At 43.3% G+C, this 26,769-nt stretch overlaps 1 protein-coding gene across 11 annotated transcripts in view; it reads right to left on the bottom strand.

The window, feature by feature from the left end:
* DLG2 (discs large MAGUK scaffold protein 2) overlaps nt 1–26,769 on the bottom strand; it is a 1,278,757-nt gene that overhangs the window by 693,064 nt on the left and 558,924 nt on the right. For 2 of the 11 annotated variants that reach the window (XM_077298631.1, XM_077298634.1), the window contains exon 1: nt 20,975–21,400. The exons of the other annotated variants lie outside the window; for them this stretch is intronic. In XM_077298631.1, the coding sequence (XP_077154746.1) occupies nt 20,975–21,037 (63 nt within the window). In that variant the 5' untranslated portion in view covers nt 21,038–21,400. Of the gene's footprint in view, nt 1–20,974; nt 21,401–26,769 lie in introns of those variants that run through there. 11 annotated transcript variants of the gene reach the window in all.

Here is a 26,769-nt window from a genome sequence, read left to right as displayed (position 1 = left end):
AATTATGTTCTCCTCATGAGCATCTATGCCTCTTTTAATACATCCCATTATTTTATTTGCCTTTGTAGCAGCTGCCTGACACTGGCCACTGAATATGAGTTTGTCATCCACCCATACACCCAGGTCTTTTTCATTGACGGTTTTGCCCAGAGTTTTAGAATTAAGCACATAGTTACAGTGCCTACAAGTAGTATTCAACCCCCTGCAGATTTAGCAGGTTTACACATTTGGAATTAACTTGGCATTGTGACATTTGGACTGTAGATCAGCCTGGAAGTGTGAAATGCACTGCAGCAAAAAAGAATGTTATTTCTTTGTTTATTTTTTTTTTAAATTGTGAAAAGTATTTTCAGAGGGTCATTTATTATTCAACCCCTCAACCCACCAGAATTCTGTTTGGTTCCTCTAAAGTATTAAGAAGTAGTTCAGGCACAAAGAACAATGAGCTTCACATGTTTGGATTAATTATCTCTTTTTTCAGCCTTTTCTGACTATTTAAGACCCTCCCCAAACTTGTGAACAGCACTCATACATGGTCAACATGGGAAAGACAAAGGAGCATTCCAAGGCCATCAGAGACAAGATCGTGGAGGGTCACAAGGCTGGCAAGGGGTACAAAACCCTTTCCAAGGAGTTGGGCCTACCTGTCTCCACTGTTGGGAGCATCATCCGGAAGTGGAAGGCTTATGGAACTACTGTTAGCCTTCCATGGCCTGGACAGCCTTTGAAAGTTTCCTCCCGTGCCGAGGCCAGGCTTGTCCGAAGAGTCAAGGCTAACCCAAGGACAACAAGGAAGGAGCTCCGGGAAGATCTCATGGCAGTGGGGACATTGGTTTCAGTCAATACCATAAGTAACGTACTCCACCGCAATGGTCTCCGTTCCAGACGAGCCCGTAAGGTACCTTTACTTTCAAAGCGTCATGTCAAGGCTCGTCTACAGTTTGCTCATGATCACTTGGAGGACTCTGAGACTGACTGGTTCAAGGTTCTCTGGTCTGATGAGACCAAGATCGAGATCTTTGGTGCCAACCACACACGTGACGTTTGGAGACTGGATGGCACTGCATACGACCCCAAGAATACCATCCCTACAGTCAAGCATGGTGGTGGCAGCATCATGCTGTGGGGCTGTTTCTCAGCCAAGGGGCCTGGCCATCTGGTCCGCATCCATGGGAAGATGGATAGCAAGGCCTACCTGGAGATTTTGGCCAAGAACCTCCGCTCCTCCATCAAGGATCTTAAGATGGGTCGTCATTTCATCTTCCAACAAGACAACGACCCAAAGCACACAGCGAAGAAAACCAAGGTCTGGTTCAAGAGGCAAAAAATCAAGGTGTTGCAGTGGCCTAGTCAGTCTCCTGACCTTAACCCAATTGAAAACTTGTGGAAGGAGCTCAAGATTAAAGTCCACATGAGACACCCAAAGAACCTAGATAACTTGGAGAAGATCTGCATGGAGGAGTGGGCCAAGATAACTCCAGAGACCTGTGCCGGCCTGATCAGGTCTTATAAAAGACGATTATTAGCTGTAATTGCAAACAAAGGTTATTCTACAAAATATTAAACCTAGGGGTTGAATAATAATTGACCCATACTTTTATGTTTAAAATTTATAAAAATTTAACTGAGCAACAAAACTTTTTGGTTTGTAAGATTTATGCATCTGTTAATAAATCCTGCTCTTGTTTGAAGTTTGAAGGCTCTAACTTATTTGCATCTTATTAAACCTGCTAAATCTGCAGGGGGTTGAATACTACTTGTAGGCATTGTATACATCTTATTACTTCTACCCAAGTGCATGACCTTACATTTATCCTCATTAAAGCTCATTTGCCATTTATCAGCCCAAGCTTCTAGTTTACACAAATCATCCTGTAATATAAAATTGTCCTCCCCTGTATTGATTACCCTGCAGAGTTTAGTGTCATCTGCAAATATTGAAATTCTGCTCTGATTGCCCCCTACAAGGTCATTAATAAATGTTAAAAAGAAGAGGGCCCAATACTGACCCCTGTGATACCCCACTGCTAACCGCGACCCAGTCCGAGTGTGCTCCATTAATAACCACCCTTTGTTTCCTATCCCTGAGCCAGCTCTCAATCCACTTGCACATATTTTCCCCTATCCCCATTATTCTCATTTTATGTATCAACCTTTTGTGTGGCACCGTATCAAAAGCTTTTGAAAAGTCCATATACACTACATCTACTGGGTTCCCTTGGTCCAGTCCGGAACTTACCTCTTCATAGAAGCTGATCAAATTAGTCTGACATGAACGGTCCCTAGTAAACCCGTGCTGATGCTGGGTCATGAGGTTATTCCTCTTCAGATACTCCAGTATAGCATCCCTTAGAATGCCCTCCAGGATTTTACCCACAGTAGAGGTTGAGCTTACTGGCCTATAATTACCGAGTTCAGTTTTTGTCCCCTTTTTGAATATTGGCACCACATTTGCTATACGCCAGTCCTGTGGTATAGACCCTGTTATTATGGACTCTTTAAAGATTAAAAATAATGGTCTATCAATGACTGTACTTAGTTCCCGCAGTACTCGGGGGTGTATCCCATCCGGGCCCGGAGATTTGTCAATTTTAGTTATTTTTAGACGCCGCTGTACTTCCTGCTGGGTTAAGCAGGTGACATTTAATGGGGAATTTTTGTTATCACTGATCATATTGGCTGCCATGGGATTTTCTTGTGTAAATACTGATGAAAAGAAGTCATTTAGCATATTGGCTTTTTCCTCATCCTCATCCACCATTTCACCCAGACTATTTTTAAGGGGGCCAACACTATCATTTTTTAGTTTCTTACTATTTATGTAGTTAAAGAATATTTTGGGGTTATTTTTGCTCTCTCTAGCAATGAGTTTCTCTGTCTCAATCTTTGCTGTCTTGATTTGCTTTTTACAGAATTTATTTAATTTTCTGTATTTATTTAATGCCTCCTCACTATCTACTTCCTTTAATTCTCTAAATGCTTTCTTTTTGTCCCTTATTGCGCCCCTAACAGCTCTATTTAGCCATATTGGTTTCCTCCTATTTCTAGTATGTTTATTCCCATACGGTATATACTGTGCACAGGTCCTATCCAGGATGCTAATAAACGTCTCCCATTTTCTTTGTGTATTTTTATGCCTCAGGATATCGTCACAGTTAATTGCACCAAGATCATCTCTCATCCGTTGGAAATTTGCCGTCCTGAAGTTTAGTGTCCTTGTCACCCCTCTACTACACATCTTATTAAAGGATACACGAAAACCTATTATTTTGTGATCACTATTCCCCAAGTGACCCCCAACCCTTATATTTGATATGCGGTCTGGCCTGTTGGTTAATATTAGGTCTAGCAGTGCCCCCCTCCTTGTTGGGTCCTGAACCAGTTGTGAAAGGTAATTGTCTCTCATAGTTACATAGTTATTAAGGTTGAAGGAAGACTGTAAGTCCATCTAGTTCAACCCATAGCCTAACCTAACATGCCCTAACATGTTGATCCAGGGGAAGGCAAAAAAAACCCATGTGGCAAAGAGTAACTCCACCATGGGGAAAAAAATTCCTTCCCGACTCCACATACGGCAATCAGACTAGTTCCCTGGATCAACGCCTTATCAAGGAATCTAATATATATACACCCTGTAATATTATACTTTTCCAGAAAGGTATCCAGTCCCCTCTTAAATTTAATTAATGAATCACTCATTACAACATCATACGGCAGAGAGTTCCATAGTCTCACTGCTCTTACAGTAAAGAATCCGCGTCTGTTATTATGCTTAAACCTTCTTTCCTCCAGACGTAGAGGATGCCCCCTTGTCCCTGTCTCAGGTCTATGATTAAAAAGATCATCAGAAAGGTCTTTGTACTGTCCCCTCATATATTTATACATTAAAATAAGATCACCCCTTAGTCTTCGTTTTTCCAAACTAAATAGCCCCAAGCGTAATAACCTATCTTGGTATGGCAGACCCCCCAGTCCTCTAATAACCTTGGTCGCTCTTCTCTGCACCCGCTCTAGTTCAGCTATGTCTTTCTTATACACCGGAGACCAGAACTGTGCACAGTATTCTAAGTGTGGTCGAACTAGTGACTTGTATAGAGGTAAAATTATGTTCTCATGAGCCTCTATGCCTCTTTTAATACATCCCATTATTTTATTTGCCTTTGTAGCAGCTGCCTGACACTGGCCACTGAATATGAGTTTGTCATCCACCCATACACCCAGGTCTTTTTCATTGACGGTTTTGCCCAGAGTTTTAGAATTAAGCACATAGTTATACATCTTATTACTTCTACCCAAGTGCATGACCTTACATTTATCCCCATTAAAGCTCATTTGCCATTTATCAGCCCAAGCTTCTAGTTTACATAAATCATCCTGTAATATAAAATTGTCCTCCCCTGTATTGATTACCCTGCAGAGTTTAGTGTCATCTGCAAATATTGAAATTCTACTCTGAATGCCCCCTACAAGGTCATTAATAAATATGTTAAAAAGAAGAGGGCCCAATACTGACCCCTGTGGTACCCCACTGCTAACCGTGACCCAGTCCGAGTGTGCTCCATTAATAACCACCCTTTGTTTCCTATCCCTGAGCCAGCTCTCAACCCACTTACACATATTTTCCCCTATCCCCATTACTCTCATTTTATGTAACAACCTTTTGTGTGGCACCGTATCAAAAGCTTTGGAAAAGTCCATATATACTACGTCCACTGGGTTCCCTTGGTCCAGTCCGGAACTTACCTCTTCATAGAAGCTGATCAAATTAGTCTGACATGAACGGTCCCTAGTAAACCCGTGCTGATACTGGGTCATGAGGTTATTCCTCTTCAGATACTCCAGTATAGCATCCCTTAGAATGCCCTCCAGGATTTTACCCACAGTAGAGGTTAAGCTTACTGGCCTATAATTTCCGAGTTCAGTTTTTGTCCCCTTTTTGAATATTGGCACATTTGCTATACGCCAGTCCTGTGGTACAGACCCTGTTATTATGGACTCTTTAAAGATTAAAAATAATGGTCTATCAATGACTGTACTTAATTCCTGCAGTACTCGGGGATGTATCCCATCCGGGCCCGGAGATTTGTCAATTTTAGTTATTTTTAGCCGCCGCTGTACTTCCTGCTGGGTTAAGCAGGTAACATTAAATTGGGAATTATTATCACTAGTCATATTGGCTGCCATGGGATTTTCTTTTGTAAATACTGATGAAAAAAAGTCATTTAGCAGATTGGCTTTTTCCTCATCCTCATCCACCATTTCACCCAGACTATTTTTAAGGGGGCCAACACCGTCATTTTTTAGTTTCTTACTATTTATATAGTTAAAGAATATTTTGGGATTATTTTTACTCTCTCTGGCAATGAGTCTCTCTGTCTCAATCTTTGCTGCCTTGATTTGCTTTTTACAGAATTTATTTAATTTTCTGTATTTATTTAATGCCTCCTCACTACCTACTTCCTTTAATTCTCTAAATGCTTTCTTTTTGTCCCTTATTGCGCCCCTTACAGCTCTATTTAGCCATATTGGTTTCCTCCTATTTCTAGTATGTTTATTCCCATACGGTATATACTGTGCACAGGTCCTATCCAGGATGCTAATAAATGTCTCCCATTTTCTTTGTGTATTTTTGTGTCTCAGGATATCGTCCCAGTTAATTGCACCAAGATCCTCTCTCATCCGTTGGAAATTTGCCCTCCTGAAGTTTAGTGTCCTTGTCACCCCCCTACTACCCATCTTATTAAAGGAGACATGAAAACGTATTATTTTGTGATCACTATTCCCCAAGTGACCCCCAACCCTTATATTTGATATGCGGTCTGGCCTGTTGGTTAATATTAGGTCTAGCAGTGCCCCCCTCCTTGTTGGGTCCTGAACCAGTTGTGAAAGGTAATTGTCTCTCATAGTTGTCAAAAATCGATTACCTTTACTGGAACTGCAGGTTTCTGTTCCCCAATCTATTTCAGGGTAGTTGAAGTCCCCCATAACAATGACTTCTCCTTGAGTCGCAGCTTCATCTATTTGCTTTACGAGGATATTCTCCATTACTTCCATTATTTTTGGAGATTTATAACAAGCCCCTATCAGTAATTTATTATTTTTTTTTTGTCTCTACAGGAAGCATGGATGGGTTATTATTTTTCTACAGGAAGTGGGGGTTGGGCTTTGTATATCTACACAAAGTGATGGAGGGTCTTTTTATCTCTAGAGGAAGTGGTGGGTGCAGGAAGATAATCAGGAAGTATAGTAGGGAGACTTACAGGAAGTGGGTGTGGGTCTTTTTCTCTATACAAGAAGTGAGGGCAGGTCTTTTTATGCTCCTCCTCTCCATTCTGTAAAAACTGCAAAAAGTCATAACTGAGAGATGGGTTTTCAGTTAGGGGCAAGTAATTATTGGACAATAGGAGGGGCAATGTATGCTAGGTAGTGAGGGGAAAGGATGTCCGGCACCTACAGTGCTGGCAGAGTACTAATATAGAGAAACTACATAGGTGACTATGGCTGACCTCAGTATTCTAAGTTTGCCCTGACTAGTTCTAGTCATGGGCATCTCTGCATCTTTTGATGCTACATGATTCTAGTTGCCTTGGCAGCAGCTGCCTGGCACCGGTTGCTAAAGTTTAGTTTCCTGCCAATGAACATTCCCTGGTTCCTGTCAGTGATGGCCTGAACCAGTCTTTTACTATTTAATACATATTAGCACATTTTGATCTTTCTGCCAAATTGCATAATATTACATGTATCCACATTAAAGTCCATCTGAAACATCTGAAACCATAAAATAATTATCTGTACAAAACAGGGAGGCGCCATGTTTTATGGAGAAGATACAGTCCAAGTAGCTGAAGTGGCTCCAGCAAGGAAAATGTAAAGAGGGTAAGGAATTTGGCTAAAAGATGAAAAATCTGAAATGGGTAAAGGGCAAAATCTGGTGGAAAAGGGAAAGGAAGGGAATAGGAGCGAGGAGAAGAAAAAGAGTGCGAGGGGTGGAAAGAAAGAAAAGGGAAGATAAATTATATAAAAGGAAGGGAGAGGGCGGAAAATAAGAAGAAAAGTCAAAATTAAGAAAAAAAGGGAGAAGAAAGTGCAGAGGAAAGAAATGGATGAGGAATAGATACAAAAGGAAAGAATGGACTGGAAAGGGGGAAAGAAAAAAGGAAAAGCAAAGAAAATAATGAGGCAAGGGAATGGGAGCAAAGAAAAGCAAATGATTGTGAAAGGGGTGAAAAGAAAGAAAAGGGAAGATAAACTTTATAAATGGAAGAGAAAGGAGAAAAGAAAAGCCAGAAAGAAAAAGGGGAAAGAAAGCAGAGGAAAGGAGTGAATGGGGAATGGATACAAGAGGAACAAATGGACAGGAAAAGAGGAAAGAAAATAACACAGACAGAAAGGAAAAGGCAAAGACTGGAAGAAAGAAGATAAATTGCCTGTAAATTGAAAGGAAATTAAAATTCATATAAAAATGGGAAATAAAATATGGAATAGAGCAGGAAAAAAATAAAAAAGGTTTGAGAATGGACAAGAGGCATAGAAAGGAAAAAAAGAAAAAAAATTACATAGAAAGCCCAAAAGTGGATCAAGGAAAGAAAAAAATACAGAAAGAGAAAAGAAGAAGCAAGGGGAGAATAGGGAAAAACAAAACTCAGAGAGGAAGGATAAAAAGAGAAAGATAAGGAAATGGTATCAGGAAAGAAGAGTCTAGATAATGGCAACAAATGGTATAAAAGAAAAGTTAGGGGGAAATGAAAGAAACGTAAGAAGAGAAAAGCTGCAAAGAATAATAAAGAGAATGCTAAAAGAAAAAAGACAAATATGGCAATGAGAGAGCATAGGATAGAAGGAAATAGAGGAAGAAAAAATAATAAAAGGAAAAGTAAGGACACAAATATGAAGGGTAATGAAAGAAGGAAATTAATCGATTAGAGGCGCCACTGAATTGTCCCATCATTCTTCCCAATGACACTACATATTATATAAAGATCCGGAAAACTAGTATCTTTTAGATTCGTTGTGGAAAAAAAGAGAAAGAAAAAAATAATAATTTTATCGACTTTACAGGCAGACGATGCGTTTCGGCTTCTTTTGGCTGAACACGTGACATTCACCTTTAAGAACAGGGTCAACTTTGGCTTCCTGGACCTTTACCCTAGATTTCAATGTTACTACAGAACGGAATCCTCTGCAGGTTTCTATAGATAGAAGGTAACCATGGAAACGAGACATCGTCATCGCCATTCAAAAATTAATTCCGCATTAATGTTAAACAGAAGTGACATGTAAAGTAACGGTAGGTATAGCAGGCGATGCCCGATCATCGAGTGTCTCCTGTGCCAGTCTTGATGGATAGGCCCCTATGTTTTTATGTGAGGCATCAAATTGTCACCTGTAAAAAGTTGGAAGTTCGAAAGTCGATAACTTCTACAAAATGATAATGATCCTAAACACACATCACAATCCACAATAGACGACCTCAAAAGGCGCAAGCTGAAGGTTTTACAATGGCCCTCACAGTCCTCTGATCTGAACAGCATAGAAATTCTGTGGCAAAACCTCAAAATAGCAGAGGAAGCAAGACGGCCTGGGAATCTCACAGAACTGGAAGAATTCTCCAAGGAAGAATGGATGAAAATCCCTCAATCAAGGGGTGCCCAAACTTTTACATGCCACTATATTACCTTTTCTTCATAGTTATGAGCCCCTTAAATCAAATGTAGCATCATGGACCACCCAATTTACAAATGACCTCCCTTATTTTTGCACAAGCCTTGTACACACCCAATAAAAGTGCATTTTTATGCCCCCAAAACTCTTGAAACCTGCTTTTCGTGGGGTTTCAGGTGGCTATGGTAGCATCTGGGAGATTTCCCAACTCATCAGGAGGACTTCCCTAATTTTGGGAGCCTCTTGGATATTCCAGGGGAGACTACAAATAGGTCTTAACATGAATCTAAAGCATTTTATTATGAATATTTTACAATTTAAAGCTTTATAACAATTACAGCTCAGTTTTTCTCATACAGAACTCTAAATTCCCAGTAAGGTGTTGAAACGTGCTATTCTCGCTGCCTAGAGTCACCACTAGAGGGAGCTTAGGAGCTTACTGCATACAGAGCTATTATAAACAGAATCCTGTGAGCTCCCCCTAGTGGTGAATACTGGCAAACAGAATTTTATCATTTATTTCTATGCAAAGAATTTGGCGATCTGTATAAGAAAAATGGAGCTCCATCTGATATAAACATGTATTAAGTGGTCTCTGTCGTTTCAATAGACCTTGCATAAATCCATAGTACAAACAAATATAAGAAACATTGTACTGCTTCTTTCACCACTTTTGAGCCACTTCTTCTCCTCTGTATACAACTCTTCTCCTACATCCTAAACTCATCATTCACACTGAAAAATTGCTAAAATCCACTTTGCTCATGACATGTTGGACCGGAGGCACACTGATACAGCTGATTATTGAAGTCTATTGGGCGGAAATGGAGAAGGAGAGTAGCGAGAAGCAGAAAGAAACAGAGATAAGCTACTGCTGCTTTCTAGTAAGTGTTATGTCTCACACACAGAGCTGGGTTCAGAGCTACACTGCTTAATAAAGTCTTTCAAAGTGTTGTAGCTTGTAAAGATGTGCTACATAGAATCGGGAGAGCAGGAATCTCTCATGACTGTGTGCTGTGTAAAGGAGACATCCTAGCGGCTAGTCTTCACCCACTTGCTCAGAGACAATAGAAAATAAGAAACAGAGACAGCAGAGGAGAAAACCGGTGAAAAATACAGGATACAAGTCATGTAACGGATAGAAATATGGTAGCTTACTCTGAAATTATGTGTATGTTTAACCCCTTGATGCCTATGGCCATAAATATATGTGCATGCTGGGGTCTGCATGCGTAGCGCTGGCTCAAAATTATGCAGGTGTCTGCCTGCAACCAGAGTTAGCTCCAATCACTGCTTTTTAAGTATATGTTGTTACTAAATGACAATGGCATTTCAATGGAGCAATAGTCATGGTCGTTATCTTGGTGCTCCTCTTCCGGGGCATATATGCAATATAGCAGTACTGCAGTATATAAAAGGAAAGAATTATATTATCGTAGGTAAGGAAACTAGATAAAGAAAAAGTTAAAAAGAAAAAAAAAGTTTTAAAAAGTATTAAAAAGTTCCACAAAAATATAAAACAGTTTTAAAATACAGAATAATACATATATATATATATATAACAGGTATCGCGGCATCCGTAAAAGTCCGACCTTTCACAATATAAAAGTAATTTAATTGTACAGTTTCCATTTTTCGGTCACAACTCATTTCTCAATAAAATACAAATAAAGAAAACTATTGAAATGTCCTAAATGGTACTAAGAAAGACTTTTTTATGCCAATTTGGATCAGCTCCGCCAAAATGGGCAGAACTAGGGTACCCGAGGCGGCACAGGTGGGTCACGACCACCCTTCGGTGCCAGAAATGCTACTCCGGTCTCTGACATTAAGACTGGCATTGCTCGAGCATCTCCTGCGACAGTCTTGATGAATCGGCCCCTATAAGGATGTTGTAGGGCCCCATATTGTCCCCTTAAAGCGTTTCCCAATTTTAGTTCTCGAGGATTTGTACAAAATGCAAAAGAAAAAGTAATTTGGGTACATTCAATTTAGTAGGTATATGATAAAATATTAATAGTAATGATATTTTTACTGATCCAGAGGATCTAAAATAATAAAATTGAAGAAGATCTATCACTAGGTCTTATTTCATTCATGCTCCTCCCCTGATCATTCCTTTTTTATCTTTTTTCTTAAATTCCTCCATACGGTTCCAGAGATATGTCCCTTTGTTATTCAGTGCTAATCTGCATTTTTTTCACAAGTAGGTGTGGCTTCCTTGGTAATTATACAGAGCAGCCTGGATACACGCCCACTAGGATCCTGCGAGCCACATTTACTTGTAAAGATCATAAAAATCACCACCAGACAAAGGCAAAACATGTAGCGGATTCTTTAAGAAGCTTTTCTACTGAAATCTTAATGAGAAAACAATTCTGAAAAAAAAACTATTTCAAATTTGTGTATACAGATCTGTGTCTGCATGGTTACTGACTGCATGTTGCATGATCCTCCCGCCCCTCTAACCTTTCCTTTTTATGACATTCCTGACAATAGAATCCGATTACACAGAGTTTATGTGTAATCGGTATCCATGGAGATGCATAGATCTGCACTGGAGCTGTATGCACAAAACGGTAGTTGTTTTTTCAATTTTTTTTTGCAACTCTTTGTAAGTTTGCTCCGGTTCAATTTAACAACTGATTGCAAAAATCTACCCACCCTTGCTAATTCAAGGAAATTTAAAATGGTAAAATAATCAGACCCTATTGGTCCCGAGCAGAGTGTTACGTGATCGAATGAAATTATCACGAAAATGAGTGGGTCCGAGCCAGAACCAGTCAGGTTACCGGCTAACATTGTCATAAACCCATTCAGAACCAGTAAGGCGGATGCTGGTTTGTTCCTGTGCTTGGATTTCCAATCTGCAGTCAGTAACGGTTCTAGAACGCGGGCTGCGGATTGCGGGGGTCGCTGGAGCGGAGCCATAAAGCCACTGGGACTTAACTGGAAGGAGATGTGAGCGGAATAAAGTAATCGTGCCAGAGAAAATGTCTCCAAATGCTGAATCCATCAGCAAACAGATCCTGGAACTGGAAATACACCGAGGATCCGCTTCATTACTGCGTTTGTATTTTTTTTGTTTAATTTTTTTGTGTGTTTTTGCCTGTTTTTCATTTGTGCCTTCTTTATGTCTATTTCATTTGTCCTTTTTTTTTTTTTTTTTTTTATCTTTGGAGTTTTGATACTTTTTTTTGGCTGATTCAATTGTCACTCTTTTAAAAAGTCGCAACTTTTTTTTTAAAATTACCAAAAGGGGGCCAGACAATTTTAGCTCTACCACAAGAAATACTGTATATAATATAACCAAAAAAGAAATGGGCCTCAGAGCAGTTAGGATATAATATATACTGTAATAACTTTATTACAAATAATGTACACAAAAGGGAATCATTTAAATAAGTGCACAGGGTAAAGAACAGGGATAGTGACACCTAAGTGCCACGATAAGGCTAGTATACAATGCAAAAAAACTGTCATAATATGTCCAAGTGGTACTATATAAAAAAAAACCCAAAACCTGTCTCAGATAATAAATAATTTGATGGAAAAGTAACACAAGCGATAAATAAATAATAAAGGAGCGGCAGGGATAAAGCTAAGTATAAAGGCTCTAAAAAGTGCAAGTGCAATAAATGGTATTGTAAACAAATAAATCAAAAAGTCTAAAGAGCCACAGCCAAATTACCGAAACCCTATGGTAAGTATATTGCTTAGAACGCCACCTTTACAAGAGAGGCAGACACATGTAATATGGGTTGTAAAGGGAGGGATCAAATCGTGAATGCAAAACCAACCTTAAGAACGGACTTGGAGGAGGGACCCCAATGCCCCCGAAGAAGCACTACAGCGAAACGCGCGTTGGGGTCCCTCCTCACAACCCATATTACATGTGTCTGCCTCTCCTGTAAAGGTGGCGTTCTAAAGCAATATACTTACCATAGGGTAAGACTTTTTGATTGTGCCGACCAGCTCTGTATGTATTTGTTTACAATACTATTTATTGCACTTGCACTTTTTAGAGCCTATATACTTAGCTTTATCCCTGCCGCTCCTTTATTATTTATTTATCGCTTGTGTTACTTTTCCATCAAATTATTTATTATCTCAGACAGTTTCTTGGGGGTTTTCTATATAGTACCACTGGGACATATTATGACAGTGTTTTTTTGCATTGTATACTAGTCTTATCGCATGTGGCACTTAGGTGTCACCATCCCTGTTCTTTACCCTGTGCACTTATTTAAATGATTCCCTTTTGTGTACATTATTTGTAATAAAGTAATTACAGTATAAATAATATCTTATCTGCTCTGAGGCCCATTTCCTTTTTGGTTATAACATTTTTTTTTAAGTATTACCAGAGTGATATTACATACAGTCTGAAATTTTGTGTACATTTTGCTACACGATAGCATAAAATGCAACTTTTTGCTCAAAAAAAAAAAAGAGTCACAAATCAGGTTAAAGTAAAAAAAAAACAAAACGTTTTTTTTATTTTGCCAAAAATGTACGCTAGTCTTTGGTGAAAAAAAAAGTCAACGAATGTCACAAGACAAAAAAGTAAAGTGACTTAATAAAAAAAAAAAGAAGAAAATGCAAATGAGGAATCCTAGCCCTAAGGAAGGAAAAACGCTGATAATCTGGGAGAACCGTGCTGCCGGATTATCAGATTACTGGGCCAGACTAATACATGCCAGATCTGAAAGGCTCCAGAACTTTGGGTCTGACCCAACACTTGCTAACATTGCATATGGGTAAAGAAAATGCAAAAAAAAGCAAAGATTCAGGGTAAAGCATGGTGGAGAAGAAAGCAATAGACTGAGCAAGGAGGAAGATTTCAGACTCCGACTGACAGTACCCCTGAACTGACGTTGGTAAGTGAAGCGGTGCCAAACTGGATCAATGGGTCCACATGTCCAATCAAACTATTAACAAGGGGGATGGTGACACCCAGTTATCAATTGAATTCTTTCCAGGAGGAACAAGAGAGGAACATCCAGTTTTTTCTTTTTAATTATATGGATTAAATATAATATTTAAATAAATAAATATTAAATATAATATAAAAAATGTACTAAAACAAATATGTAAGAAGCGAGGAGAGATCCTCATTAAAGGGGTTTCTCACTGGACAATGACAGGAGACAGTACCCCAGTATGTTGTGGGGACGTATATAGAGTACATTTTGTAGGGTCGGAATACCCCTTTAAGTGTCATTACTTTGGTCCTGTTCACAGCTGCAACTAATAGAATTCAGAATGCTGCTATGTCCGATCTATCATACGGCAGGAAGCAGGAGAGGATAACGGACCCCGCTGCCTCTCGTTGACTAGAACATGTCATGCAGATGACGCAGGGCTGACTGAATTAAAAGGTATTTGTTGTGTGACAGGACTACTGTGTACAGGAGCAGCTCAGCTCCCCTGGTTGATATAAAGCCATCTTCTACTTGCAGTCCAAATCTAAAGTGAGCTTTACCAAATGACAAACTCATTGTCACAGATGCTCACTGTGAATCTCAGCTCTGCTTCAGTGCCAAACTGAGCTCTGCTGTACTAAACCCATCACTCCATGCTAACAAACTCAGTTCTGCTGTACTAAAAGCCTCACTCCATGCTCACAAACTCAGCTCTGCTGTACTAAACTCATCACTCCATGCTAACAAACTCAGCTCTGCTGTACTAAACTCTTCACTCCATGCTAACAAACTCAGCTCTGCTGTGCTAAACTCTTTACTCCATGCGAACAAACTCAGCTCTGCTGTACTAAATTCATCACACCATTCCAACAAACTCAGCACTGCTGTACTAAAATCATCACTCTATGCTAACAAACTCAGCTCTGCTGTACTAAGCTCATCACTCCATGCTAACAAACTCAGCTCTGCTGTGCTAAGCTCATCACTCCATGCTAACAAACTAGCTCTGCTGTACTAAACTCATCACTCCATGCTAACAAACTCAGCTCTGCTGTGCTATATATATGATATACGAGAGATGCCGTAAAGGGGCTATCAGGTACACATAAAATTGGCCATTTTTATGCGCTAAACGCTCTCATTTTTCATATTTCTAGTGCAGTATTGCAGTTCAGTTTTCATGTTTCATGTTTGCATGTTTTAGCGCTGCAGTGTGCTGCCCTTATTATTTGACCATCACTCCATGCTAACAAACATAGCTCTGCTGTACAATCCCAGCTAACAAACTAATCTCTGCTGTACTAAGCTCATCAGTCCAAGCTAACAAACTAAGCTCTGCTGTACTAAACTCTTCACTCCATGCTAACAAACTCAGCTCTGCTGTACTAAATTCATCACACCATTCCAACAAACTCAGCTCTGCTGTACTAAAATCATCACTCCATGCTAACAAACTCAGCTCTGCTGTACTAAGCTCATCACTCCATGCTAACAAACATAGCTCTGCTGTACAATCCCAGCTAACAAACTAATCTCTGCTGTACTAAACTCATCACTCCATACTAACAAACTCAGCTCTGCTGTACTAAACTCTTCACTCCATGCTAACAAACTCAGCTCTGCTGTACTAAATTCATCACACCATTCCAACAAACTCAGCTCTGCTGTACTAAAATCATCACTCCATGCTAACAAACTCAGCTCTGCTGTACTAAGCTCATCACTCCATGCTAACAAACATAGCTCTGCTGTACAATCCCAGCTAACAAACTAAGCTCTGCTGTACTAAACTCATCACTCCATGCTAACAAACTTAGCTCTGCTGTACAATCCCAGCTAACAAACTAAGCTCTGCTGTACTAAACTCATCACTCCATGCTAACAAACTTAGCTCTGCTGTACAATGCCAGCTAACAAACTAAGCTCTGCTGTACTAAACTCATCACTCCAAGCTAATAAACTTAGCTCTCCGGTACTATCCCACCTAACAAACTCACCTCTGCTGTGCTGTACTAAACTCATCACTCCATGCTAACAAACGCAGCTCTGCTGTACCAAACTCTTCATATCAACAAACTCAGCCCTGCTGCACTAAACTCATCACTCCAAGCTAACAAACTTAGCTCTGCTGTACTAAACTCATCACTCTATGCTAACAAACTCAGCTCTTCAGTAATAAACTTGTCACTCAATGGTGGCAAACTGAGCTCTGCTGCACTAAACTCATCACTACATGCTAACAAACTCAGCTCTGCTGTACTAAATTCATCACACCATTCCAACAAACTCAGCTCTGCTGTACTAAACTCATCACTCCATGCTAACAAACTAGCTCTGCTGTACTAAATTCATCACTCCAAGCTAACAAACTCAGCCCTGCTGTGCTAAGCTCATCACTCCATGCTAACAAACTTAGCTCTGCTGTACTAAACTCATCACTCCATGCTAACAAACTCAGCTCTGCTATGCTAAAAACATTGCTCAAGGGGTTGTCCACCTATTTTCTCCTTAAATTCATGTATTTGGGACAGGGCCGGACTGGGACTAAAATTCAGCCCTGGCATTTGAAGTTACACAGGCCCACTTGTCACATGGTGACTGTATAATATCTTTGTACACTTGTAGGCAGGGCCGGTTTTAGGCAAAGTGGGGCCCTAGGCAAAGTTTAAAATGGGTCCCCAAATGCTAACATATTGCACATCACACAGAAGCCTTTCTGTTGTATTTACGTGCGCTGAGTTCAGGCCGCTAAATGAGTTTGATCGACAATACTGAAGTTGTTCAACGCTTGTTTCCCGGCCTCTTTCCACCAGCTGAGGAATAATGATGAGACAGAACGATCACTAATAGATCACCATACAGTATCATGTTTTCAGCAGCACATCTACAGTTTACACTGGCAATGTGCTGCTGACAACAAGGCTTTTTGTTCCAGCAAAAACAATCCGAATATGCAGCATTTTACTTGTTTAGTAAAATACACCCCATAGTCCTCCATATATTATAATGTGCTCCATAGTCCTCCATATAGTATAATACACTCGCTATAGTCCTCCATATATTAAAATACACTGCTCAGTCCTCCACATAGTATAATACACTCCTCATAGTCCTCCATATAGCATAATACAATCCTCATAGTCCTCCATATAGCATAATACAATCCTCATAGTGCTCCATATAGTATAATGCACCGCCACAGTCATCCATGTAGTACAATTCACTTCCCATAGTATAATGCACCCCATAGTCCTCGATACAGTATAATGCAGCCCACATATAGTATAATGCAGCCACCCCAGAGTATAATGCAGCCACCCCAGAGTATAATGCAGCCACCCCACAGAGTATAATGCAGCCACCCCAGAGTATGTAACCCCCATAGAATATAATACAGCCCACCTCCCCATAATATATAATGTAGCCCCCCATAGAATATAATGCAGCCCCCCATAGTATATAACGCAGCCTCCCCCATAGAATATAATATACCCCCACAATAGTATATAACACAGCCACATAGTACATAACATGGCCTCCCCCATAGAATATAATATACTCCCCATAGTATATAGCAAAGCCTGCATATTATATAGCACAAACCGCATAGTATACAGCACAGCCTGCATACTATAGCACAGCTCGCGTAGTAGATAACACAGCCCACACAGCAGTATTCAGCACAGACCACACAGTAGTATACAGCACAGACCACACAGTAGTATACAGCACAGCCCACGTAGAAGTATACAGCACAGTCCACACAGTAGTATACAGCACAGCCCACAGAGTAATATATACAGCACAGCCCACAAAGTAATATATACAGCACAGCCCACAAAGTAATATATACAGCACAGCCCACAGAGAACTATATACAGCACAGAGCACAGCCCACAGAGAACTATATACAGCCCACAGTAGCATACAGCACAGAGCACAGCCCACAGATAACTATATACAGCCCACAGTAGTATACAGCACAGAGCACAGCCCACAGAGAACTATATACAGCACAGAGCACAGCCTACAGAGAACTATATACAGCCCACAGTAGCATACAGCACAGAGCACAGCCCACAGATAACTATATACAGCCCACAGTAGTATACAGCACAGAGCACAGCCCACAGAGAGCTATATACAGCCCACAGCAGTATACAGCACAGAGCACAGCCCACAGAGAACTATATATAGCCCACAGTAGTATACAGCACAGAGCACAGCCCACAGAGAGCTATATACAGCCCACAGTAGTATACAGCACAGAGCATAGCCCACAGAGAACTATATACAGCCCACAGCAGTATACAGCACAGAGCACAGCCCACAGAGAACTATATACAGCCCACAGTAGTATACAGCACAGAGCACAGCCCACAGAGAACTATATACAGCCCACAGTAGTATACAGCACAGAGCACAGCCCACAGAGAACTATATACAGCCCACAGTAGTATACAGCACAGAGCACAGCCCAGAGAACTATATACAGCCCACAGTAGTATACAGCACAGAGCACAGCCCACAGAGAACTATATACAGCCCACAGCAGTATACAGCACAGAGCACAGCCCACAGAGAACTATATACAGCCCACAGTAGTATACAGCACAGAGCACAGCCCACAGATAACTATATACAGCCCACAGCAGTATACAGCACAGAGCACAGCCCACAGAGAACTATATACAGCCCACAGCAGTATACAGCACAGAGCACAGCCCACAGAGAACTATATACAGCCCACAGCAGTATACAGCACAGAGCACAGCCCACAAAGAACTATATACAGCCCACAGTAGTATACAGCACAGAGCACAGCCCACAGAGAACTATATACAGCCCACAGCAGTATACAGCACAGAGCACAGCCCACAGAGAACTATATACAGCCCACAGTGGTATACAGCACAGAGCACAGCCCACAGAGAACTATATACAGCCCACAGTAGTATACAGCACAGAGCACAGCCCACAGAGAACTATATATAGCACAGAGCACACAGCAGTATACAGCACAGAGCACAGCCCACAGAGAACTATATACAGCCCACAGCAGTATACAGCACAGAGCACAGCCCACAGAGAACTATATACAGCCCACAGTAGTATACAGCACAGAGCACAGCCCACAGAGAACTATATACAGCCCACAGCAGTATACAGCACAGAGCACAGCCCACAGAGAACTATATACAGCCCACATCTCTTCTCTTCCTCCCCTCACCTCCTCCGAGAATGGCCCCACAGTCCAGAAAAAAAAAAAACTCTCCTCACCTCTCCTCGTGCCCAGCGTTGCTTCCTGGTTCCTGCTCCTGTCTCAGCAGCTGCAGTCTGCCCGGGACACAGCAGGTGCGCGATGATATGACATCATCGCGCACCCGCAGTGTCAGAGGCAGAGCGGGGAATGATGGGAGAGGAGCGTCTGTAGACGCTCTCTCCTCCATCATTGCATTCAACTGTACCGGCGTCTATACGCCGGTATAGTTGAATGCGACGGCGGGGGCGGCGGATTGAGCGGCCCACCACTGGCACCGGCCCTTCTGGCATTTGCCAGAAGTGCCCTATGGCCAGTCCGGCCCTGATTTGGGACTAAAAAAACATTTTTGCATTTAGGTTTCAGGAAAAATGTTTCACCGTTTGTAACCGATAACCTCTGTGTTGCATTGTCTATTGCTGGCAGAAGGATAAGTTCACTGAGAATCCATCAGTGAGCTCCTTTTGGCGCAAATAATCTGTATCTCTCATATCTATTTATTTCTGAGCTCTTCTCAGCTGATTTATGACCCCGTCAAAGTTGAATGTGCAGGGAAAGAATCTGTAAAAGCCAAAAGCAGTGTCTATTGCTGGCTCCAGTATGAGCCTACGGAGAAACCATCAGTGAGCTCCTTCTGGGCAGAAAGAGTCTGTAACTCTCTTATCAGTCTTTTCCTGAGCTGATTTGTGACCACAGACCACATCAAAGGTGAATGTGCCAGGAAACAATGAGCCTGTAAAAGCCAAACCGTGCAAAATGTTTAATGAAACCCAATCGAAAAGATGATTTTAGCCCCAAAATACATGAATGGAAGAAAAAAAATGTTACCAAAGGAAACCTCTGTAAGCTCAGTTATGCAAAACTGACAAGAAGATTGCAACATTGTGAAACTGGGCTCAGCAACATTGACCAAGTTAGTTCTGCTGCGCTGACAAAGTCAGCCCTGCTATATTCACAAAGTCAGCTCTGTTACGCTGACAAAGTCAGCTCTGCTATACTCACAAAGTCAGCTCTGCTACACTGACAAAGGCAGCCCTGCTATACTCACAAAGTCAGCACTGCTACACTGACAAAGTCAGCTCTGCTATACTCACAAAGTCAGCTCTGCTACACTGACAAAGTCAGCCCTGCTACACTCACAAAGTCAGCTCTGCTATACTGACAGTCAGCTCTGCTATACTGACAAAGTCAGCTCTGCTATACTCACAAAGTCAGCACTGCTACACTGACAAAGTCAGCCCTGCTATACTCACAAAGTCAGCCCTGCTATACTCACAAAGTCAGCTCTGCTATACTCACAAAGTCAGCCCTGCTATACTCACAAAGTCAGCCCTGCTATACTCACAAAGTCAGCTCTGCTATACTCACAAAGTCAGCTCTGCTATACTCACAAAGTCAGCCCTGCTATACTCACAAAGTCAGCACTGCTACACTGACAAAGTCAGCCCTGCTATATTCACAAAGTCAGCTCCGCTATACTCACAAAGTCAGCCCTGCTATACTCACAAAGTCAGCTCTGCTATACTCACAAAGTCAGCCCTGCTATACTCACAAAGTCAGCTCTGCTATACTCACAAAGTCAGCTCTGCTATACTGACAAAGTCAGCTCTGCTATACTCACAAAGTCAGCTCTGCTATACTCACAAAGTCAGCTCCGCTATACTCACAAAGTCAGCCCTACTATACTGACAAAGTCAGCTCTGCTATACTCACAAAGTCAGCTCTGCTATACTCACAAAGTCAGCTCTGCTATACTCACAAAGTCAGCCCTGCTATACTCACAAAGTCAGCTCTGCTATACTCACAAAGTCAGCCCTGCTATACTCACAAAGTCAGCTCTGCTATACTCACAAAGTCAGCCCTGCTATATAGGTATATACACACACAGCAGCAATTTCTATAGTCTCCAGCGCCCGTTTATAAGCCCTCGATGCCAATCCCATCATCCCACACACCGACATTATAGATCCCCGGCCATGTCAACCCCCATTAGATTTGCCCCCTGCATTGCACACCCCTCCTCCAGGGGGCAGCCTGGTGCAGCGATCATCTCCATCCTATAAATGGTTAATCCTGATGATTACAAACACATGCGTAAATAAATAAATGGCATTAACCCTTGACCTACCTTGCAGCCAAACATCAACGACAAAGTGTTGTTGGTGCATGCAACTTTGCAGTGGCAGATCATTGGAGCGGGCGCCGCCGATGGGGCACATTCCTCTACAGCTACAGACCCTGCATCCTTCCAGGGAGCCCACCCAGGTCCTGGGGGCCGGCTAGCACCATCCGTCCATCCCCAGCAGCACGGAGGACACACAGCGGCTGGATGCAGGGAGCAGAGGATTCCCCCTTTTTATTATTTTTCCAATTAGGGCTAAAGGAGATGGTGCGATTACCATAAGAAAAGGCGATGGATGCCCCCCGCCTGCTATAGGAGGGTCTCTGCTATTCCACAGGACTGCAGATCCGGAATTGGTGGGCAGCCAGTGACTTACTGCAAGACATAGTGAGTGCAGAGAATCCTCAGGAAGGGCAGGCTTTCCTCACCCCCCCATCCCAAAAAAAGGACCAAAGATGCTAAATCCTTGGCATCAGCTTCTTGTAGGATGGAAAGGCACAGCTGTCCGGCCCCGCAGATGGCGGCGAAGCGATGGGAATAGTGTGTGCTCACAACCCAGCTACTCCAGGCATATCCCAGCACATCACAGGGTGAAGCCGCAAACTAGGGCACAACATGGGGCTTCCTGCAGAGCCCTAGAGCACGGAGATGTAGCAGAGCTGAGTGTGTGGTCAGGCAGGAGGTATTCTAGAGCACGGTGATGTAGCAGAGCTGAGTGTGTGGTCAGGCAGGAGGTATTCTAGAGCACGGTGATGTAGCAGAGCTGAGTGTGTGGTCAGGCGGGAGGTATTCTAGATTACAGTGATGTAGCAGAGCTGAGTGTGTGGTCAGGCGGGAGGTATTCTAGAGCACGGTGATGTAGCAGGGCTGAGTGTGTGGTCAGGCGGGAGGTATTCTAGATTACGGTGATGTAGCAGAGCTGAGTGTGTGGTCAGGCAGGAGGTATTCTAGAGCACGGTGATGTAGCAGAGCTGAGTGTGTGGTCAGGCAGGAGATATTCTAGAGTACGGTGATGTAGCAGAGCTGAGTGTGTGGTCAGGCGGGAGGTATTCTAGATTACGGTGATGTAGCAGACCTGAGTGTGTGGTCAGGCGGGAGGTATTCTAGATTACGGTGATGTAGCAGAGCTGAGTGTGTGGTCAGGCAGGAGATATTCTAGATTACGGAGATGTAGCAGAGCTGAGTGTGTGGTCAGGCAGGAGGTATTCTAGAGCACGGTGATGTAGCAGAGCTGAGTGTGTGGTCAGGCAGGAGATATTCTAGATTACGGAGATGTAGCAGAGCTGAGTGTGTGGTCAGGCAGGAGGTATTCTAGATTACGGTGATGTAGCAGAGCTGAGTGTGTGGTCAGGCAGGAGATATTCTAGATTACGGAGATGTAGCAGAGCTGAGTGTGTGGTCAGGCGGGAGGTATTCTAGATTACGGTGATGTAGCAGAGCTGAGTGTGTGGTCAGGCGGGAGGTATTCTAGATTACGGTGATATAGCAGAGCTGAGTGTGTGGTCAGGCGGGAGGTATTCTAGATTACGGTGATGTAGCAGAGCTGAGTGTGTGGTCAGGCGGGAGGTATTCTAGATTACGGTGATGTAGCAGAGCTGAGTGTGTGGTCAGGCAGGAGGTTTTTTAGATTACGGTCATGTAGCAGAGCTGAGTGTGTGGTCAGGCAGGAGGTATTCTAGATTAGGGTGATGTAGCAGAGCTGAGTGTGTGGTCAGGCGGGAGGTATTCTAGATTACGGTGATGTAGCAGAGCTGAGTGTGTGGTCAGGCCGGAGGTATTCTAGATTACGGTGATGTAGCAGAGCTGAGTGTGTGGTCAGGCAGGAGGTATTCTACATTACGGCGATGTAGCAGAGCTGAGTGTGTGGTCAGGCGGGAGGTATTCTAGATTACGGTGATGTAGCAGAGCTGAGTGTGTGGTCAGGCAGGAGGTATTCTAGATTACGGTGATGTAGCAGAGCTGAGTGTGTGGTCAGGCAGGAGGTATTCTAGATTACGGTGATGTAGCAGAGCTGAGTGTGTGGTCAGGCGGGAGGTATTCTAGATTACGGTGATGTAGCAGAGCTGAGTGTGTGGTCAGGCGGGAGGTATTCTAGATTACGGTGATGTAGCAGAGCTGAGTGTGTGGTCAGGCAGGAGGTATTCTAGATTACGGTGATGTAGCAGAGCTGAGTGTGTGGTCAGGCAGGAGGTATTCTAGATTACGGCAATGTAGCAGAGCTGAGTGTGTGGTCAGGCGGGAGGTATTCTAGATTACGGTGATGTAGCAGAGCTGAGTGTGTGGTCAGGCAGGAGGTATTCTAGATTACGGTGATGTAGCAGAGCTGAGTGTGTGGTCAGGCAGGAGGTATTCTAGATTACGGTGATGTAGCAGAGCTGAGTGTGTGGTCAGGCGGGAGGTATTCTAGATTACGGTGATGTAGCAGAGCTGAGTGTGTGGTCAGGCAGGAGGTATTCTAGATTACGGTGATGTAGCAGAGCTGAGTGTGTGGTCAGGCGGGAGGTATTCTACATTACGGTGATGTAGCAGAGCTGAGTGTGTGGTCAGGCGGGAGGTATTCTAGATTACGGTGATGTAGCAGAGCTGAGTGTGTGGTCAGGCAGGAGGTATTCTACATTACGGTGATGTAGCAGAGCTGAGTGTGTGGTCAGGCAGGAGGTATTCTAGATTACGGTGATGTAGCAGAGCTGAGTGTGTGGTCAGGCGGGAGGTATTCTACATTACGGTGATGTAGCAGAGCTGAGTGTGTGGTCAGGCAGGAGGTATTCTACATTACGGTGATGTAGCAGAGCTGAGTGTGAGGTCAGGCAGGAGGTATTCTAGATTACGGTGATGTAGCAGAGCTGAGTGTGTGGTCAGGCGGGAGGTATTCTACATTACGGTGATGTAGCAGAGCTGAGTGTGTGGTCAGGCAGGAGGTATTCTAGATTACGGTGATGTAGCAGAGCTGAGTGTGTGGTCAGGCAGGAGATATTCTAGATTACGGTGATGTAGCAGAGCTGAGTGTGTGGTCAGGCGGGAGATATTTTTTAACTATAAGCACAATTAAGGGTTGGATTCTGTTCACACAGGGATCAAAATTTCCATCCCGTGCATGGAAATACCGCAGCATTAAAAAAAAAATCCACCCAAATTTTTTTGGGATGAAAATGATTGACGATGGGGCAAATTTGTGAGAGAAAGCACCAAAATGTTCACGTCGAAGATTTAAGTTTGCCGCGATGGAAATCTGAAAATCTGAGGTCGACCCTTGGATTTCTGCTGCAGAAAATAGATTTAAATCTGTCCTGTGCACATTAGCCTGACATTACACACTCAGCTCTGCTACATCCATACAGAAGAGCTGGAGAACTGGAATTCCCGAAAGGATCTGGGAACCTGAGATACAGTATAGCGGCATTATTGCTCACACACGGGGCTGACAGCAGCTTTCTCAGATTCCTCCCCTGGATGAGGGGACTGCGGACGTCTCACTGTATGGGGTCTGCAATTCAAAGATGGGAAACCGTAATATGTCTCCTACCACAGCTCCCGCATCTGCCTCCTGAACACTGTAACAGATCTGCAGCGCTAGGCGGCGGCTGCTACACTACGAATGTAGCTGTGCATCTCCGTACAATGGTTACCTCTATTCATAGGTTGTAGGGCTGTGGACCAGTACGTGGCATTATGTGGGCACTATATGTATTCAAAAAAGTTCCCTTTTTTCTCATTAATCTACACTCTGCACCCCATCTTGACTGAAAAAAAACAGAAATGTAGAAATTTTTGCAAATTTATTAAAAAAGAAAAACTGAAATATCACAAGGTCATAAGTCTTCAGCCCCTTTGCTCAGACGCTCATATGTAAGTCACATGCTGTCCATTTCCTTGTGATCCTCCTTGAGATGGTTCTACTCCTTCATTGGAGTCCAGCTGTGTGTAATTACACTGATAGGACTTGATCTGGAAAGGCGCACACCTGTCTATATAAGACCTCACAGCTCACAGTGCATGTCAGACCAAAGGAGAATCATGAGGTCAAAGGAACTGGCCAAGGAGCTCAGAGACAGAATTGTGGCAAGGCACAGATCTGGCCAAGGTTACAACAGAATTTCTGCAGTACTCAAGGTTCCTAAGAGCACAGTGGCCTCCATAATCCTTAAATGGAAGAAGTTTCGGACCACCAGAAGTTTTCCTAGACCTGGCCGTCCAGCCAAACTGAGCAATCGTGGGAGAAGAACCTTGGTGAGAGAGGTAAAGAAGGACCCCAAGATCACTGTGGCTGAGCTCCAGAGATGCAGTAGAGAGATGGGAGAAAGTTCCACAAAGTCACCTATCACTGCAGCCTCCACCAGTCAGGCCTTTATGGCAGAGTGGCCCAGCGGAAGCCTCTCCTCGGTGCAAGACATATGAAAGTGTAGCGCCCCCACACTGCCGCAGGGCCGAGGGGTACCCGGTACCGGGCCTCTGAGTCTCTGCTCTGGGGTTGTCACGGTGGCTAGGCCCAGTCCGTGACCCTGCCGAGGGGCGTACAGTGATAGATATGATGGATGATGGTAGTGGTGGTGGTGCGGTGCAGTAAATAACGAGGACACCAGGTTGCAGTCTCTTTACCTCTTTACTGAAGATCTCTGGGTCCTCAGTCCAGACTACGGTTCACCAGGCTGCGCAAGTCCGGCCGGTCCGATGGCACCTCCAGAGTTCTCTTAACAGGTGGAAATCTGTGCCTTCCTTCTTGCGCTATGTGTTGTGGTCCTTCCCTGCTGTGCTTACGGAAAGTCCCCACAACTGTTGTGTCTGTTTCTTAAGTTCCCTCACAACTCGATTAGATGATGTTCTGCTAATCTTCCGTCCCTCCCTGATGTTACGGTTAGGACGGCACCCGTTTGACGGGTAGGCTCGGAGCTCTTCCGGGACCCTAGAGTCGCCCCTCTCCACAAGTTGCCCCCCAAGACTGCATAGGTGATTTAGGTGAGACAGCCCGCCTGAGACTGACTGTCCTGCTGTAGGTTCGAAGTATTGCCTGGAGCTATATATAGAAATACTTCCTCGGCGTTCCGGCCACCGGTTGTTTGCGCCTCAGTAGGATGTTGCCTCGGTCTTACAGCACGACCCCTACTGGTATTCTCCTTCTTGCTTTGATCTCGTTTCTCACTCAGCACAATATATCTCGCTTCTATTCCTTTCTTGGGCACCGCCGCTATACTGAGCAGGCACGGTCCCGTGACGTTCTCTCCGTTTTCCAAGCCTCTGTCAGGATCCCACCCCTGACAGGGACCCTACCGAATCTTCCCCTGCAGCACCCTCTGCCACAAGGTGTTGCCTGGCTCCAACCCAGTCAGCTTTCTGTCTAACTTCCTGCCTGACTCCCAGTTTTACCAGTGTGTGGAGAGTGGCCTAGTAAATAGAACCCTTAGCTCCCCCTGGAGGCCCGGCGGTGAAATGTATTGGTGTCTGTGATACCTGCTCAGATGAACTCCTTCAGTGCCATCAGACGTACCATAGCCCCCCTTAGTGGCGGAGCCACAGTACTGCAACGACCAGGACTCTGGGGCGCTGCAAAAGCCGCATAGAGTTTGCTAAAAAAAACACATGAAGGACTCCCAGACTATGAGAAATAAGATTCTCTGGTCTGATGAGACGAAGATAGACCTTTTTGGTGATAATTCTAAGCGGTATGTGTGGAGAAAACCAGGCACTGCTCATCACCTGCCCAATACAATCCCAACAGTGAAACATGGTGGCGGCAGCATCATGCTATGGGGATGTTTTTCAGCTGCAGGGACAGGATGACTGGTTGTCATTGAAGGAAACATGAA

This window comes from Ranitomeya variabilis, chromosome 3, assembly GCF_051348905.1.
Source record: "Ranitomeya variabilis isolate aRanVar5 chromosome 3, aRanVar5.hap1, whole genome shotgun sequence".
NCBI classification, from domain to species: Eukaryota; Metazoa; Chordata; class Amphibia; order Anura; family Dendrobatidae; genus Ranitomeya; species Ranitomeya variabilis.
This window is presented reverse-complemented; position numbering and strand designations above follow the sequence as displayed.